The sequence below is a fragment of the Microcaecilia unicolor genome, chromosome 1 (assembly GCF_901765095.1).
Source record: "Microcaecilia unicolor chromosome 1, aMicUni1.1, whole genome shotgun sequence".
NCBI classification, from domain to species: domain Eukaryota; kingdom Metazoa; phylum Chordata; class Amphibia; order Gymnophiona; family Siphonopidae; genus Microcaecilia; species Microcaecilia unicolor.
In genome coordinates, this window is record NC_044031.1 from 645,715,734 (window position 1) to 645,735,548 (window position 19,815).

The window sequence follows — 19,815 nt, forward strand, 5'->3', positions numbered from 1 at the left end:
CCTGTATTTCTTTGTCTCCCTTACCCTCTTGATCTATTATGCTGTCTTCTGTTGTGTGCTTGATTCCAGTAGAGTAGCTAGGTGGGGCCACGGGGGCCTGGCCCCCCCAAATTTCTTCTGGGCCCCTGGTTGGCTGGTCTGCGGTGGCGCTGCCACATTGCCTGCCCTGCTCCCTCTTCCCCTCATGTCGGGCATGCTCCTTTTTAAAAAAAATATCTTTATTGAATCAGAGAATCACAAAAATGCATACAACAAAGCACATCAAAAGCGCTACAACAAAGCACATTAGAAATCAGAACAGAATGCACAAAGGCAAAATTCAAACTTATCAAGCTCATCCCCATCTTTGTAGGTGCCAAAAATAGACATCAACTCCCCCCTCTGATTCATATTTTCTTAATTTTATCCCCTCCCCCCTCCCCTCCCTTACCCCTCCTACCACATGAACACTCAAAGAAGTAGGTCTCCCGCAGCAGTCTCTGATACATACAAAGAAACATATCTGCTCCAAATATCTCGGTACTGACGATGCCCCACTGAAACCGAAAACGTAAGAGAAGTAAGCAGCCAGCTTGCCATTTCCCACATAAAACCATGTCAGGCAGCTATTGAGGTCAGCCCAGGACTGTAAAATGCACTTTTTGATAAGGAAGGTCGCTAATAACACAAACTTACACTGCGCCTTCCCAAGGCCCTTCTGTGACAAGTGTGCCGCACTACCCATCAGCACTACCAAGTAAGACCAATCAAATGCACAACACAAAGTGTCTTCAATGACTCTCAGTGCACCGACCCAGAACGCAGACAACGCCAGACACTCCATAAAGGAATGCAGGAAGGTGCCAACGCTTGTCTTGCATTTAACACACAAATCACTCTCCCACAACCCCATGGCCTTCTCCCTCTGCTTGGTAATGTGCACTCTATGTAGGACCCGGAACTGAATATCTTGCAATACAGCAATAGGTGTCAGTTTACTAACGCATTCAAATACAGCCCCCAGCTGAGCCTCTGAAACACATTCCACCACATCCTGGCTCCACTCTCCCACTAATTTTTCCAAATGAAGGGCTTTACTGGAATCCCGAATAAACTGGGACCACTGGGAAAGCCAGTTTGATGTGGATGGCAGGTTAAAAAAAAAAACAGGTCCGCACATTGGAAAGCCACTGGCCTCCCTCAGCGCCGCTCAAGGGTCAGAACGTAGTCCTGCACCTGGAGATATGCGTAAAAATGAGGATTCGGGACACTCCATGCACGCCGGATTTGATCAAAAGATGGGAAGTCCTTGCCCCCCAACTGCCTCAGATGCCCCAGGTATCGACCTCCACTCTCAGCCCAGCGCTTAAACACAGGGGAACCACAACCAGCAGGAAAGTTAGGCTTACCTACCAAGGTAGAAAAAGGGCTACCTCCTCCTCCAAATCCAGCTCAAGCTTGCCACCACTCCCATGCACGCCTCAGAGCACCCAAATAAGGGTTTCCCTGCAAAACTGCCAAATCCCGTAGCTGTTGAAGACCGAGCACTACAAAAGGATGGTAGGGGGCACTCTAGCTTTCCCAAAAGCCAGCTGGAACGAAGAAATGGACTCCCGAATGGATCTCATGCATCCAACACAGAAGTGCCGAAACATTATACATCCTCAGATTAGGAAGCCGACCCCCCTCCCCCCTCCAGGCCTTGCCAAACGTTAACTTAGTGAAGGATATCCTAGGCCTCTTAGCATGCCAAATAAAGGTGCTGATGATGCTCTGAAATAGACGATCCTCTGGTCCATGTACCCAGAGTGGAAGCATTTGCAAAGGATACAATATTTTAGGCAGGAGGACCATTTTAACTAATGCAGCACGACCCAGAAAGTTTACAGGAAGGTTTGTCCAACGGCGACACAATTGTTTTATCCTGTCTAGCTTTTCCAAGACATTTTTCTTGTAGACCAAGGCCGAATCTGCCCCCAAGTATACCCCAAGATACTTGAGACCCCCCCCTGGCCCAGGACAGAGGGAAGCTGGACAAAGAGGTGCTCACACAAGGACTACTGATGGGTAACACCTCTGATGTCCCAAAATTTATACTAAGGTCAAAGAATGCGCCAAACTCCTATATGATGGCCATAACTTGCGGTAAGCCGGAGGATGCGTTGTCTAGCACTAGGAGTATATCATCCGCAAACAAATTAATTTGATACTCCAAACCCCCCATGGACACCCCTGACAGGGCAGGGTCCTGATGAATCCGCACTGCGAGAGGCTCCAGAGTCAGTATAAATAAAAGGGGGATAGTGGGCAACCCTGTCTGGTTCCCCCATGCAACGAAAACTTCTCAGTCAGAGTGTCATAATAATCTGAGCTGAGGGGTTACTATAGAGTGCACGAATCCAGTCTAAAAATATCCCCCGAATACCAAATCGCTGTTGCACCCAGAACAAATACTCCCAAATCACCTTATCGAAGGCCTTTTCCGCAACCAGACTGGCTAAGATGGCATCCCCCGACTTATGACTCCAAAATACGGCTGACTTTCAGTATATTGGCGGAAGCATACCTTCCCGTGGACAAAACCCACCTGATCTTTGTGGACTAGGAGGGGCAGAAATGAATTGAGTCTAGATGCCAGGGCCGCCGCCAGAATCTTAACATCCTGATTTAGCAATGAGATAGGCCTATAAGATCCCACAAGATCAACATCCTTTCCCGGCTTGGGGAGGACCGTGATATAAACATGATTCAGAGTGGGGCCCATAGTACGTGAGTCTTTCAAATCTTCACACGTTGGGATAAAGGAAGGGATCACCAGATCCTGCAAAATTTTGTAGAATTCAGTTCCAAGACCATCTGGGCCTGCTGCCTTAGCCAACTTCAGCTGCCTAATGACTCTCTGCACCTCAATCCCTAGCAAAGGAGCATTGAGGAGTGCCAATTGATCTGGCGTCACTGATGGAAGGTTCTCTTTGGTAAAGAACTCCTCACATCTTTCAATGGAAAAGGGGCTTTTACCATAGAGGTTAGTGTAGAACCGGATAAAGTGTAAAGAATTTGTGAGAATAAAAATTAGGTGCGTAAATATTACAAAGAGCTACCCGCTTTCCTTGTAGTAACCCTGCCACAATTAGAAACCGACCTTCTGGGTCCTGGTATAGCTTGTGCAACGTAAACATGACGCTTCTCTTAAACAATATTTCTACTCCCCGCTGCCTGCTGTTATAGGCGGCAAAATATAGATCCCCCACCCAATCCCTCTTTAGTTTAAGGTGTTCTGCTTTCCCCAAATGGGTTTCTTGTAGAAAAGCTATATCTGTGTGCAATCTCTTAAACGCCGGAGAATGGACACCATCAACATTCAACGATATCACTTTAAGAGCAACCATGGAGCACCATCAGTAAACAAGGATCAAATGAATACACTGCTATTCTCAATGTGCCCAGAATACCTCCCAGCTGAGTCCCCTGGGCAGAAGTGGAGCTGACATCACAAACAAGAGACTTCCCCTTCCAGATACTCTGTGGTAACAATCCCCACCCCCCCATGCCCTATAGAAATTCAGCAAACAAGGACCACACTTATCCCTCCTAATGCCCCTCCCCCCAAAAAAAACAGAACCCCTCCCAGGGATTAAACCAAACCCGCCCCACCTTCCAACCAACCCACCGCAGAGACCAACAAAAGAAACACACATAACCCATACCAAATCACAACAAGCACCCCCCTTTCTCCACATCACTAACCGTCCTGTGCCCCCCTCCCCACCCCCTTCTATAAGCAATAAATGAAAGATCTTCCTAAGAAACAAGAAATCTAAAGCAGTCACATACTTAAACGAACTTAGACACCCCTGTCAAAATCAACTAGCGAGGAACAAAAGAGACATAACTTCTCCTTCAAGCTCACCGGGCACGCTCCTTTTAGTGAAATTGAGCATGCTCAGTTTCACTAAAAGGGGCATGCCGGATGTGAGAGGAGGAGACAGCAGGGCAGGCAATGCGGTGGTGCCAGAAACCAGCGCTGGATGAAGTCTTCAGCTTGGGCTCTGGCCCCCTCCCACCTTGAGGTCTGGCTACGCCCTTGCTTGATTCTGTCCTATTGATAAATTGGAGTTCATTTCAACCTTTCTATTTTTTATTGTTGTTTTAGACTGTAAACCGCCCCAGTCTGCGAGCCAGTTTGGGCAGTATAGTAAGTTTTAAATAAATGAAAATGAAATAAATGAAAAAGAGGTTTCCTCTTGTAATCCCACAGACAGAAGTTTCCATTCACCTGCTCTAAGTTTCTGTCTCCTGATTTTCTAATCATGTAAAAGTTCATGACCACTGCAATGTGCTCTGAGCATACTCTGAAAGATCAAATGATTCTGGCACCTGAGAGATATTAGAAAATCCTAAAATAACAAGGATCATTTTTATTGAATGCTTTCCTGTAATTTGATTTTCAAAACATGTGATGTCACTTTGTTGTATGTTTCTGATCTTAAAGTAACAGGCATGACATCACACAACGGCTTCCCCCAGCCAATCACACTTCAGATTTCATTTCTCAACATCCAAGGTCGTATCATAACTATCATTAGAGTTTTTACTAGCATGGATTATAATGTGAGTTACAGATATACTGTAAAATAAGAGGGATTTTCTTTTTTGCAACAAAAGTTTATTGATATTTACTTGGCATGTTTCAGCCTCACAGGTTGCAGAAGACACATCTAGCACCTCGTCTGAGGAAGAAGGCTGGTATGAAAATTTCAGGGCTCCTCGGGCTGAGAATCTGCCCCCTGTTGTAGGTAAGCCCACCTGGTGTAAGCAAGATGAAGAACTTTTTTTTATTGACAGTTGTTTCCTGTTTCAGAAAAGCATTACACATGCAATAAGGAGGTAGAGCAGTGACATAGCCAGACCTGTCATTTTGGGTGAAACTTCCAAAACTACCCCCCTTTTGTCCTGCATCTCTCTCCCTCTCCTCTGCAATTTACCCCCGAACCCCTCTCCCTAGTCTATCTTAGCATCTTCGCAGGCGACAGGAGCGACGCACATCTGCTGCTTGTGCCAGCCCCGCAAGCTTCCCTGTGCTGAATCTCACCAGGTAGGAAACAAAAAGTGACATCAGTGAGGGCAGGATGCAGCAGAGGGAAGCCTATGGGGCTGGCATAAGTACATAAGTATTGCCACACTGGGACAGACCAAAGGTCCATCAAGCCCAGCATCCTGTTTCCAACAGTGGACAATCCAGGTCACAAATACCTGGCAAGATCCCCAAAAAGTACAAAACATTTTCTATTGCTTATCCTAGAAATAGTGGATTTTCCCCAAGTCCATTTAATAATGGTCTATGGCCTTTTCCTTTAGGAAGCCGTCCAAACCAGGGGCGTAGGCAGACCTGCCATTTTGGGTGGGCCCAGAGTTAACCTGGGTGGGCCCTCCCCACACCCACCCCTACCCCTGTACATACATACAATATAGTGTTTCTAATGACCCGATGTCTGCCCGTTTCTCTCTGAACCCCATCCCCTGGTCCTGCCTCAGAGATGTTACTCGCCACAATTCCTATAGGCAACCTATGCTGGCCCTGCAGGCTTCTCTGTACAATGTTCTCACCAAAGAAACAAGAAGTGACATCACTGAGGGCAGGACATGATAGAGAGAAGCAGCACATGATGCCTATAGGAATTGCCGCCGGCAGTAACTCTGTGGTAGACCCGGGGGGGGGGGGGGGGGGGGTTCCACAGAGAGACGGGCAGCTTCCAGGCCATGAGTGGAGAAGAGGGAGAGAGAGTAGTGAGGCATCACCACTGAAGAGTTTTGGGGGCCTCATGGGTTACTGACTGGGTGGACCTGAGGCAAGAATAGGAGGGCCTGTGCCCACCCAGGCCCACCCTTAGCTACGCCACTGGGCCAAACCTTTTTTAAACTCTGCTAAGCTAACTGCCTTTACCACATTCTCTGGCAATGAATTCCAGAGTTTAATTACACATTGAGTGAAAATTTTTTTTCTCCAATTCATTTTATATTTACTACTTTGTAGCTTCATTGCATGCCCCCTAGTCCTAGTATTTTTGGAAAGCGTAAACAGACACTTCACGTCTACCCATTCTACTCCACTCATTATTTTATAGACCTCTATCATATCTCCCCTCTGCCGTCTTTTTCTCCAAGCTGCAGGCAGCAGATGTGTGTCGCTGCTGCTGCCTGGGAAGATGATGAGGAAGATCAGGAGAGAGGAGTTGCTGGGCCGTGGGTGGATCCAGGGAAGGAAAAGAGAGAGAGCAGAGCAAGGCGGCTACTGTGGAATTGTGTTTGGAGACAAGACAGGGTTGGCCTGTGCCCACCCAGGCCGGCCCACCCATAGCTATGCCACCGAGAGAGCATGAAGCTTAATAGCTGTAGGTCGCCATGCTGACTGCACTGGACTGTACTAATCTATCTTGTTTTGTGGTAACAGCAGTTCCTTCCTCGGGCCCCCAAGCACAGGAAGATTCCACAGATTGTGAATACGACGACATTGACTCTTCCACGTAACAAAGGTGATCACAAACCTAGTATTTAAAAATGGCGTCATCCTGGGATATTACGTCAAGGCTCCCCTCTACCACTGACTGTCTATGTGACACAGAGCAAATGATGCTGTCTCTCTATTCCTGAGTTCTAATCCTAGCTTTCTGTGTGATCCTGGGCAATCCACTTTATTGTTCTGTTCCTCCAGACAGTACATACCTGAAAACAAGGGGGTAATATCCAGTTTGCGGCAATAAGCGACTTGTAAGCTGCTCACAGTCGCAGGATGAACTAACCCAGGATATTCAATGCTGGGACATGTGAGACTCCTGGCATTCAATGTCTGGTATATGCCCTGACCTGGAAGTTAATTGGGCACCAGCCAGTATTGAGACAACTGTTCCCTCTAAGCCAAGCAGGAGTCCTCCAACTGCAATGCTGCCAGTGGGGGGGTGCAGTTTCAATATTGTGTTTTCGTTGGCTAGAGACAGGCAGGTTCCCTGGAGTCCTGCAGAGCTTCCCTGTCCCTCACTATTGAAAATGTGGTAGTGAAAAAGCGCTCCCCACTGGCAGGACTGTAGATGGAGGACTCCCGCTTAGCTTACAGGGAACAGTGATTTAGACCAGTGTCTGGTTAATTTGATGCATAATGTTAAAACAGGCTTTTTGCTGTCATAACCTTATGTGCTTACTTAGGCGGTTAGTGGACCGAAAAGTGCCACTAACCAGTTAAGTTGTGCGCCACCCCCAGGCTGCCCCTAACCTAACTACATGGGCGTAGTTTGACAATTTCATTTGGGGGGGGGGGCAAAGAGTGGGGCGTGCCTCTCTCGATCTCCTTTGAGCTCCCCCTCCCCGCCACCATCGCTGCCACCACCACAGCACTGGAGTCTTCCAGTGGCGCCCAGTATCTCCCCCCTGTCTTCCAATCTCCCAAGCTGCCGGCAGCCTCAGAGAAAGCAGCACGCATTCTGCTTTAGACCTGCCCCGGAAGCCCTTCTCTGTCCTACAGCTTCCTACCTACGTGGGAACAGGTCCAGGAAGTTGAAGGAGAAAGAAAGGCTTCCGGGGGCAAGTCTACAGCAGCATGCATGCTGCTTTCTCGCAGAGGCTGCCTGCAGCTTAGGGGATTGGAGGGTGGCAGCTCATTTGTGGGGGGCACTGCACCCCCTTGCCCCCCCCAAAAACTACGCCAATGCCTAACTGGTTAGGGAACAGCCAGTTAACGGCAATATTCAGTGGCTCTACACGATTAAGCGCCACTAAATATCGGGGGCTGGCCGGCTCAGCAAAGTTGAACCAGGCATGAGCCTCTCCTCTTCGGTTAAACTCCTTTGAATATCTACCCCAAGCATGGGCCGCTGAGAGGGGGGGGCAGGGGGGGGACGGGGACAAAATTCCCCGGGTCCGGACCTCCAAGGGGGGCCCGGCGCCGGGATCAGTCCGCCAGCTTCAGTCCCCGGTCTCACCTGCCTGCCTCCTCGGCTCCGGGCCCCCTGCATTCGAAGCGGCAGTCGCAGATCGCCTCCCTTCGGGCCTTCCCTCCCTGTGTCCCGCCCTCGCAGAAACCGAAAGTTACATCAGATGAGGGCGGGAGACAGGGAGGGAAGTCCCGAAGAGAGGCAATCTGCGACTGCTGCTTCTAAAGCAGGGGGCCCGGAGCCTTGGAGGCAGGCAGGTAAGACTGGGGACTACAGCGGTGGGGGGAGCAGCGGGGGGCAGCAGTGGCGGGGGGGAGGAGCGACAGGGGGCAGCAGTGTCAGGGGGGCGGAGGCGGGGCGGCCTTGCCCCCGGCCCGGCCTAGTCTCTCGGCGGCCCTGACCCCAAGGTGTTGTTGATGGGACATTTTTTGTTAACAAATGCATTTCTTCTTTGAGATCTTTCTGCACCTTCATGATTCTGTCTTGCAACGGGATAGTTAGAATTCGAATTTATTATTTGTAAACTGCCTTTATCCAAGGCAGGATACAAATAAAACATACATGATAAAATCACAAACAAAGACACTTCCAAACAGCGAGAAACATGGAAACACAGTTTAAAAGAAAATAGCCTGCATCAGGTCTAGACGTCCAAATGAAGCAGCGGTGTTCAAACAGGCACAAAATGTCTGTTAAGTGTTTTTAAAACAGGGATAGCTGTGATTCAGCCTTCAGCTGCAGTAGTAGCTTGTTCCACTCGACTGGCCCCACAATGGAAAAAGCAGCAGTCCTAGTTAATTCCAGACAAAAATGCTGAAGAGGGGATACCACAAAATTACATTTCTCTTGAGACCTGTAGCACATACCACGTCACAGCATTCTTCAAGTGAAAATATGAATCATGGTACAACGCACAAGTTATCATCAACAATTTGTACAATATACAGTACCTCATTGGCAACCATTTCAAACGCTTGAGGTAGACTGTCGCATGCTCAGACCTCGATCAACCAAATAAGAGCCTTACCGTTGAAGTTTGCACCACTTGAAGCAATTGAATACAATAATTCGGTAGACTCAGATAAATCACATTACAATAATCTAATCTTCCAAGAATCATGGCTTGTACACTAATTTTTTAGAATTGTACCAGGGTAATAAAGGCTTCAGCTTACGCACAAGTTATTGCTGCCTCTGCCAGTTTATTATCCTAAGTGAAACCAAGCAGGGCCGCCGAGAGACTGGGCCAGGCCCGGGACAAGGCCGCCCCCGGGGCCCCCCCACCCGAGGTCACCGGACCCCCCTCCACCCGCCACCTGGCCCTCTGCACAGACCTTAAGCGCCTCACCTTCGAAAGCACAGCAAGCAGCGGCAGACCACTCCTTCCTTCCATGTCCCGCCCTCGCGGGTTACGTCAGGCGAGGGCGGGACATGGAAGGAAGGAGTGGTCTGCCGCTGCTTGCTGCGCTATCGAAGGTGAGGCGCTTAAATTCAATGCTAGGGAGCGACGGAGGGCGGGCGGGCCAGACTGTGGCGGCGGCGCCGGGCCCCCACCCAGAGGCCCGGGCCCGGGGAATTTTGTCCCCCCTGTCCCCCCCTCTCGGCGGCCCTGAACCCAAGCAGAGGAGATTTTCAGCCCCATGATCAGCATTTTTTTTAAACGCTGGCTGCGGTGGTGAAAAAGTATCTTGAATATTCAGTGCCTGTATTCGGGTCATGGCTGGCACTGAATATCTGGAACACAACAACTAAACTAAGTAACGGACTATACTCAATCACTTGCCGAATGATCCCACCCTTGCAACCCAGACAGGACGATCCACACCAAATCTATAAATTGTACTTTCCACTTTGTATTTGTGCACATCGGAGTCTGTAACCACCTCTCCGGAACTGTGTAAGCCACATTGAGCCTTCAAATAGGTGGGAAAGTGGGATATAATTGTAACAAATAAATAAAATAGAAATAAATAAAAATAAGTCAGACAGTGCTGGAACATATCCAGATCATAGCGATATCCTTCTTCTTTAAGGATAACCAATTGGGATAACTTACTTACTTTTATGTATGTATTTAATCAAATTAAATGAAATGAAATTAAATTGAAGTGAAAGTGCTGAGAGTGCAACACTGATCCTACAGCTATTTTAATAAGAAATAATCTTTTACTTATGTCCAACTTTAGCCGTTGTTTCTGGTTCTGTTGTTCAAAATAACAGGCAGTCCTCAATTCTCCATATGTGTGATACTCAGCAATGAACTCAGTTTGGAATATTTATGTGAGTGGATTGGAATATGATACATTTGAATTCAATTTTATGATAAGTTCATTGATGCGTATTACACATACGGAGCACTGAGGACTGCCTGTTATTTTGAACAACTGAACCAGAAACAGCAGCTAAAGTTTGAGATAAGAAAAAGATTTTTTTATTATTAAAATATCTGTAGTATCAGTGCTATGATTTATAAGAGCAGCCACATGCTCCATTGGGAGGAACGAAGTTGCACGCTGAACATTTTCAATTTAATTTGATTGAATGTATATAAAAGTAAGAATGTTAAATATGTTTTGTTTTTCCATGCCCTTCATTTATAGTTTGAGTATATGTCATTATTTTTTGAACGGGTAGTTTAGTGAAATTAGTCATTCCGAAATTAGTTTTTGTTTAGTGGGATAACTTAGGTCAGCATGTAGTCTGTCCTGAATTATCCAGATCAATTATCCAGATAGCACTGTCCACATCATATAGAGGCAGTCTTTAAGGATATTTAATGGCACTACAGGGATATCACAGGCTGCAGCACTTATCCGCTTACTGGAGGCTGTTATCCTGATGAGTGCCTGTCATTATTACCCTATTCAGCGGCGTACCAAGGGCGGGGCGGTGGGGGCGGTCCGCCCCGGGTGCACGCTGCTGGAGGGGTGCAGAGAGCAGCCTCGTGCCTGTCGGCTCCGCAGGTTCCCTGCTCCCTCTGCCCCGGAACAGGAAAGGGAGCAGGGAGCCAGCGGAGTCGAGAGCCGCGCGGCTGCTCCCAGCAGCCAAGAATGCACCCCAGGAAGGGGGGGGGGGGGGTTGATGCGCTAGGGGTGTGTGTCGTGCTGCACCCGGGGGGGAGGGTGCGCATCGGTTATCCGCCCCGGGTGGCAGCCGACCTAGGATCGTCACTGACCCTATTACTTTTTATTTTCATTTAAGACAGATTTCTACACTGCCAGGCCACAGTTACAAATTAAACATAACGAGGTTGATATTTAAAGTGAGTTAATTAGCCAGAAACGGCTCCTGGTCGGTTAAGTCGCTTGTTCAGGGTTAACCACTAATTTTCAGCGGCACTTAACTGGTTTGTGCCTCTGAAAATAACCGGTTAGCGCTGAACAGCAAACCTGTTATGTTAGGGGTGTTCTGAGGGCAGAATCAGCACTTATTGGTTAAGGTAACCACATAAATAGGTCCACATAAAAGTCAATGGAGGAGTAGCCTAGTGGTTAGTGCAGCGGACTTTGATCCCGGGAAACTGAGATTGATTCCCACTGCATCTCCTTGTGATTCTGTGCACGTCACTTAACCCTCCATTGTCCCAGGTACAAATAAGTACATACTATATAAACGGCTTTGAATGTAGCTGCAAAAAACAACAGAAAGGTGGTACATCAAGTCCCATTCCCTTTCCCCTTTATATCAGAGTTAATTGGCTATGCATTAGTTGGCTTTGGAAATCTGTAAATTCAAGCCTGGACATGGCCTGGCATTGAATATCCAGCAAAACGCTGATTTCCACTGGCTCAATATCAGGCCCAACAGCAATAACAACAGTACAAACAGCAATATATCAAACAGACATAAACATATAGCAAGCAAAGACAAACCCCCCAATGTTATGGGATACAAGAAACTTAGGGGTCCTACGGTAGGCCTAAGGCAGACCTGCTGCATGGTAAAAGGACACGTTGAGGTGTCCTGTGGTAGGTTACTACTACTACTACTTAACATTTCTAGAGCGCTACTAGGGTTACGCAGCGCTGTACAGTTTAAAAAATCCTGCTCAGCATGTGATAATCCTGCATTGGAAAATATTTTTTTATTTTCCAGTGTGAGAGGAGAGTAGGTGTGCCTGCGCTAATTGGGTAGTGCAGACACATTACCGCGCACTACCTGATTAGCACAGGAGTAGCGCTGGAGCCGTTACCGCTTTGTCAATAGGTGGCAGTAAGGGCTCCCACAGTAATGGCCACACGCTAATGGGGAAATCAGCACGTGGCCATTACAAAAAAAGCCATTTTACCGGCAAACTAAAGGAGGCCGAAGGGTGTAGTAAATCCACATGCTAAAGGTAGTGTGGGCCGCCTTTTAGCACACCTTTATAAAAAGACCCCCTTAATGAGGTTGATATTCAAAAGCACACAGCCGTCGCTTGCACCAGCCCCATCAGGAATTTAAAAAAATCTGAAGGGATCATTTTGGACATATAAATCAATTGAGGGGTACATTCTATAAAACAGGTGACAGTATTGACATGCCTGTTATGTGCATAAATGATTAGAATAGCGGTATAAATGTGTGTATATGTGTACACATAAATTCGTAAATGCTAAATATGCTTCTGAGCGTTATTCTGTAGATATACGCATATCTTACATAGTGGGTATTTGCAGGGTAGATGTGTAACATGGGCGGGGCACAAAGTTCCACATGTAACCTATAGAATACTACGGGTTGATATTTAAATTAATTTAATCAGTAAGAAACGGTGTCTGGCTGGTTAAATCGCCTGCTCATGCCTAACCACTAAATTTCAGTGGCACTTAACTGGTTAGTTACAGGACCAGCAGCTGAAAAGCTCAAGATGTGAGAAAGCAAGCATAGTTTTCAGAGCCAGTAGTAAGAAAGTGTCTCCCCTTCCCCCCTCCCCCCCCCCCATTTACTTTCCCCTGTCTCCTGCTTACCGCACTCAATCCTTTGATTCTCTCATTTGGGCTTCATTAAAGGCAAAATAGAAAAGAAGGTAAGGGGTGTACTGTACCGCATCTCAGAGCAGTCCATCTGGCAGCTCTCACCCCAACACCCTCCAAAAAGTAGTTTTTAACCAGGTCCTCGTTCCTCTTGTTCAAGGGAGCAGGTTCTTTCTGGGGTGGGGGTGGGGGTGGGGAGCATAGATTCCCCTTTCATCACAAATACTCAGTCTGATAGGGGATGTTACAATTAATTTTGCTGAAGAGGTGTGCACTTTACATCATGACAGGAATATAAAAGTCAAAGGAGGCTCCTCAAAAGGATCCTTACAAAAATGTGGGGCTCGCTTACCTAAGAAGCAGCCCTTCAAAAGCTGGTATTTGGGTTTAATGAAATGCCGGGTTTCATTTTGCTATATGATTAGAATTCAGTTATTCTGCATATAAGAAGGCTATAAGTGCCCAGTTAGGTTAAATGATATCATTTCTCAGAGCAGGCTTCAATTAACACAACCATTTGTGTGTCAGTATTTGTTTAACAGGCTGCACACTGAGAATTCTGAATACGGAGGGAGGTTGTTCCTGTTCCGATCACCTCTGGACCATGAAGGAGAGCAAAGGAAAGAAATACTGAGACATGACCCTCACCAACTCCCCAAAACTAAGATATAATGTGCTTCCCACCCCAAAACACTCCTTTCTCCTTCAAGAAACAATCATCAAGAGAGCAGCTCAAAAAGCTGGAGCCAGATACAACACATGACTGTTAACCTGGCAACCTGGGTTTGATTCCCACTGCAGCTTCTTGTGACCTTGTGCAAGTCACTTAACCCTCCATTGTTCCAGGTACAAAAAACTTAGATTGTGAGCCCCTAGGGACAGAGAAAGTACCTGTATATAATGTGTACAGCGCTGCGTACATCTAGTAGTGCTATACAAATGATTAGTAGTAGTATTTATGTTACAGAACTGCTAAGTGCCAACTTTCCTTCTGGTTCACAGGTGACTTTTCCACCGCCTGTTGTCTTTTTCTGGAAGCTCACTGGTTTCTGGGCATTCCAGGGTCAGATTAACAGGTTTCCTTTTCTGTCTGTTAGTACAGGGGCAGTCAGAGAGTTCTGTGCATAGCACAGTGTGGAGGAGCAGGAGCAGGCCGCTCTCCTTGTGTTGCTTGGTATTATCACTTATGTCTCCATTCTGTCAATTTCACGGCTGTGCAAATGTTACAGTCCTCTGCTGGTCAAAACCAATTGTCTCATGAGTCAGCCCCAAGTTTAATTTTGCAGCATGAGAAACAATTGTCCCCTACCAAATGAGTCAAGATAGCTGCCCATTTAATTTCTACAGTTCGAGAAGTTTGCAGAATTGAGGGCATGATAGGCTGAACATAGAGCCACGGCTAGTAAATTCACCTTCTACTCATCTGTAGCACCTATATCATTGACTCAGTACTATAAAGTGAATTCAGGAATGCAGTTGTGTAATGTGATACCATACCATGCCATTGTCATTAATGCCCATTAATACCCACACTGTGTTTCATCAGACCCCATTAATAATCCCTGTAGATCTCAGTGCAGTGGGCCCCTCTCATAGAAGGTCTTTTACTGAGGCGCGCTCACGTTTTTTAGCGCATGCTAAAATTGTGGGCGCGCTAAACGTTAGAGATGCCAGTGCATTCCCATGGGCATCTCTGTTTATCGTGCCTACAATTTTAGTACGCCTTAGTAAAAGATGCCCTTAGTTCTCTGTACATTCCTGCTCCTAGCAAAGTGGAACTTTCAGCATAAACAAATGCCACTTTTTATCTTTAACTAGATTTTATAATTGTTTGCAAGGAGGTTTTTTTTGGAGGGGGGGGGGGGGGATGAGCAAAAAAAAAAAGGGAAAATGTATTTCAGGAGATTTATCTCATGATGCAGGTTTTCAGAGTTCCTTCCTGCAAACTGTCTTAGAACATCAGAGTGCTACACAAGCATAAGCAGTTTTAAGAGATTTTCATTTTTTTCTGATCTTGACTGGGTTCTTCGAACAAGAAAAACAGAAGCATGTTTCAGTACAGCCTGCTTCAGAATTTAACCCCTGATACAGAGTTAGGGATATATCCCAGGATTCTATATAGTGTGCCTACAGATCTGTCTCAAAATCCAAGCATATTTTATAACAATGCACATAACTTAATTGGCTTAACAAGCTAATCAGCGTTCATAACAAGCAATAATGACAACTAATTAGCACTAATTAGAATTTATGCGCACAACTCGCTAAGCGCATTCTATAATGCAGTGCGCCTAACTTCTAATGTACGCAGGCAAAAAGGGACATGGTTAGGGGAGGGGAAATGGGGTTTTTGTGGGTGTTCTGAAATTTACATGCATTGTTATAGAATATGGCCCAATGTGTCTAAATCTACACACCAGGATTTACGCCACATTTTCATTGGCGTAAATGGATGCATGTAGTTGTAGGCGCCAAGATGCCAACTAAGCATATTCTATATACCGTGCCTAAATCTAGGTGCCGCCAGGGCCACCAAGAGACTGGGCCAGGCCAGGACCGGGGCAAGGCCACCCCTGGGGCCCCACCCCCGCTGCCACCGCTCCCCCACGAGGTCGTTGTTGTCGCCGCCCCCCTCCATCCACCACCGGGCTGGGCCCCCCTGAAGTAAAATCATAGTGCCTCACCTCGCTCCGTGTGAAAGAAGCGCAGCAGTGGCAGCGGGCGGGACACGGGGAGGGAAGGCCCGAAGGGAGGCGATCTGCAGACTGCTGCTGCTGCGCTTCTTTCACACGGAGCGAGGTCAAGGTGAGGTGCTATGATTTTAATTCAGGGGGGCCCGGCCCGGTGGTGGATGGAGGGGGGAGAGTGGAAGGGACTGCGGCGCCGGGCCCCCCTTGGAGGCCCGGGCCTGGGGAATTTTGTCCCCCACTGCCCCCCCTCTCGGGGACCCTGGGTGCCGCTTATAGAATACGCTTTGTCAGCACTGATTTCTGTGCTGATCCTTTTAGGCGTCATTTATAGAGTCTCCCCCGTAATGTTTAATGTTACCTGTCAGATCATCCTGCACCTGCCACTCAGGGAGCCTACACGGAGTTTGGGATAAGATGCTCAGGGTTACCGTTCACAGGGCTTCTGTATGTGCGTTTGCAGATGCTGAAAGAGGTTTTCAAAGCTTGCCTACAGCCCAGATTACAGAGGACATGTGTGAACAAGCACACAGATGCAGATAGACACGCTTGTAAACACAAACATGCGAAGACACATACCCCCAATTTTAGAAAGCTGAGCACCTAAATTTGCATCTAGTAGGGCACACCTTTGCTCTTATAAGTTATAGAATAAGGTCAGTTGCGCATGTAACTTAATTTAATAATGAGCTGATAATTGGTGTTAATGAAACAATAGGCTATAATTATCCTTAATTGATGATAATTGGTACCATTTGAACAGTTATGCACGTCTGACCTTAGTCACTGTTCTATAACTCACACGCTGAAATTCTAGAGGCACAGCTTCAAGGGGGGAAGGGGGGAGGGCATGGATCTGGGAGGGGCATAGGCATGTCAGGCAGCTATGCACGTGCTCACATTAAACGTCATCTGCCATTTTGACGCCCAGTCGCCCAGTCTCGTAAGGTCCTCTTGTAATTTTTCACAATCCTCCCACGATTTAACGACTTTTAATAACTTTGTGTCATCAGCAAATTTAATTACCTCATTAGTTACTCCCATCTCTAAGTCATTTATAAATATGTTAAAAAGCAGCAGACCCAGAACAGACCCCTGGGGAACCCCACTAACTACCCTTCTCCATTGAGAATACTGACCATTTAACCCTACTCTCTGTTTTCTATCTTTTAACCAGTTTTTAATCCACAATAGAACACTACCTCCTATCCCATGACTCTCCCCTGGAGTCTTTCATGAGGTACCTTGTCAAACACTTTCTGAAAATCCAGATACACAATATCAACCGGCTCACCTTTATCCACATGTTTGTTCACCCCTTCAAAGAAATATAGTAGATTGGTGAGGCAAGATTTCCCTTCACTAAATCCATGTTGACTTTGTCTCATTAATCCATGCTTTTGAATATGCTCTGTAATTTTGTTCTTAATAATAGTCTCTACCATTTTGCCTGGCACCGATGTCGGACTCACCGGTCTATAATTTCCCGGATCTCCTCTGGAACCTTTTAAAAAAATCGTCGTTACATTGGCCACCCTCCAATCTTCCGGTACCACGCTCGATTTTAAGGATAAATTACATATTACTAACAATAGCTCCGCAAGCTCATTTTTCAGTTCTGTCAGTACTCTGGGATGAATACCATCCGGTCCAGGAGATTTGCTACTCTTCAGTTTGTAGAACTGCCCCATTACATCCTCCAGGTTTACAGAGAATTCATTAAGTTTCTCCGACTCGTCAGCTTCGAATACCATTTCTGGCACCGGTATCCCACCCAAATCTTCCTCGGTGAAGACCGAAGCAAAGAATTCATTTAATCTCTCCGCTACGGCTTTGTCTTCCCTTTTACTCCTCGGTCATCCAGCACTCCAACCAATTTTTTTGCCGGCTTCCTGCTTTTAATATACCTAAAAAGTTTTTACTATGTGTTTTTGCCTCCATCGCAATCTTTTTTTCTAAGTCCCTCTTAGCATTCCTTATCAGAGCTTTGCATTTGACTTGACATTCCTTATGCTGTTTCTTATTATTTTCAGTCGGTTTTTTCTTCCATTTTCTGAAGGATTTTTTTTTAGCTCTAATAGCTTCCTTCATCTCACTTTTTAACCACGCCGGCTGTCGTTTGGTCTTCCGTCCTCCTTTTTTAATATGCGGAATACATTTGGCCTGGGCTTCCAGGATGGTGTTTTTGAACAGCATCCACGCCTGATGTAAATTTTTGACCCTTGCAATTGCTCCTCTAAGTTTTTTTTTTCACCGTTCTCATTTTATCATAGTCTCCTTTTTTAAAGTTAAACACTGACGTATTTGATTTCCTATGTATACTTACTTCAAAGCTAATATCAAATCCAATCATACTATGATCACTGTTATCAAACGGTCCCAGCAACATTACCTCCCGCACCAGATCATGCGCTCCACTAAGGACTAGATCTAGAATTTTTGCTTCCCCAACACAACTCAGCTCTCTGTAAGCATGAACTGCACAGTGCCAGAAGTTCGGGTTGATCTCACAGTTTCAAGTCCCTTGAAATTCCAGCATGGCATGGCTCAAGCTTGTAGTGGTGGGGAAGCTGGGATCCCACTGTTTCTTCTGCAGCCGAAGATAGGTGAGGTAAAAGAAACTGGGTGAAGGCTGGGGCCTGGGGGGGTTACACGAGTGAGAGACTGGGTGAAGGTGGGGGGGTTATATAAGTGAGAGAGACTGGGTGAAGGCTGGAGAGTTACATGAGCTGAGTGAAAGCTGGGGAGGAGACGATGCATTGTTGTATTTTACATGTGGCAAAATATGATGGTTCATGTTTTGGCCCTCCAAATGTTACAAAATGTAAAATGTGGCCCATGATAGAAAAAGGTTGGACAAGCCTGATTTACCCCATAGGTTTCAATATTCAAAATATTCATGCAGTGAAATGTACTTGTAACTGCATACATCTAACTGGTTAACAATTCCTGTCCATTCCCTCTCTCCAATCTGGCTATAATCTGTACAAAATCTCCATGCACACAGTTTTAGCTGGACAAAACAAGGGACTACATCACAGTGTGTCCGGGTGGGACTTTTATATTTAACCAATTAGCAGGATACATGGCTACAACTGCCATACATGTGGTCCCTGAAATGGCTGATCTAAATCCAATCAGTTTAGTGTGGTTCAATTTCGTGGGATCTTTAGCCACAGCATTGGCCAGTTAGTTGCAAATGGGTATCTGAACAAAGTAAAGTGGTTAAATTAACCGGTTAATGTTACTGCTTAGTGGCAGTATGAAGATTGGTCCCGAGCTGAAGTACACACATCCCTACCTCGTGAAAAAAGGCCTCCACACATTTTTTTCTCCTGGTGTCTGGAACGTGATCAAGCCTTGAAAAACTCTTTAAAGGAGCTCTGCTACAGAGATTACTATTTTAATTTTCTGAAGAATGTATCTCAAGTGACAGGTGAAATGTATTGTAAATAAGATAGAGTTTGATAGGTTTCATGTTGTGTATGAAGTTTACTTTCATGTGGACAATCAAAAGGATTGTGAGAATAAAAGTCTGCAGTGTTTAGTTTCCTGAAGGAGAAAGTATTTGATCAAGAAGAATTTGTGGAAAGGTCATCCAACTTGGAATAGAGACATCTCATTCAGTAAATGCATTGCTGGTGACTTCTATTTCAGAACAAGATCTGCTAACCGTATAGCCTGTTTTAAAGCAAAGGACATATAGATGTCCATGCATGAACGTCCATTTTACACGCAGGAATATCTAACATTTGAAAAGGGTAAGAACAGAGACATGGATGGCAATGTGGCAGCATAGGAACATCTATGTATTAACATGTCCATATAAACATCCATGCGCTGGGATTCGAATGTTTATCAGCCATTTTAGCACTCTGCATGCCCATATTTCCCAAAATTGTCACGGAGCCCAGTATTTCTTGCCAGTTTAGCATTTGGGGGGCCAGCAACCACTGGGGAATTAAAAGGGTGACCTCCCTTAATCAGGAGTGCTGTTCTCTCCAAGCACTTTTCTAGCACTGAGTAGTAGGTTTACTTGGCAACGTCCATCTTTATGAACATAGATGTCTGTCCTCCTTCTGAAATCAGAGTTGGATGTTCATAGTTTAGCCCCTACCTAGCCCACCCTAAACCCACCTAGACCATGCCCCATTCCTATGAAGTACTGCAGTTTTAGACGTCCCTAGCTCAGCTTTATAAAATTGGGAATTAGATATCCATGCAATATGGACATCTAAATGCCGTTTTTTGGACATCTGAAACATGAAT

General features: G+C 46.1%; 1 protein-coding gene across 1 annotated transcript in view; it reads left to right on the forward strand.

Annotated features, from left to right (window-relative positions):
- Positions 1–13,458, forward strand: part of CD6 (CD6 molecule) — a 67,692-nt gene extending 54,234 nt beyond the window's left edge. The window contains exons 12-14 of the mRNA XM_030191147.1: positions 4,674–4,775; positions 6,431–6,512; positions 13,388–13,458. Coding sequence (XP_030047007.1) covers positions 4,674–4,775; positions 6,431–6,507 — 179 coding nt within the window. The 3' untranslated portion in view covers positions 6,508–6,512; positions 13,388–13,458. The remainder of the gene's footprint in view (positions 1–4,673; positions 4,776–6,430; positions 6,513–13,387) is intronic.
- The last annotated feature ends 6,357 nt before the right edge of the window (positions 13,459–19,815 follow it).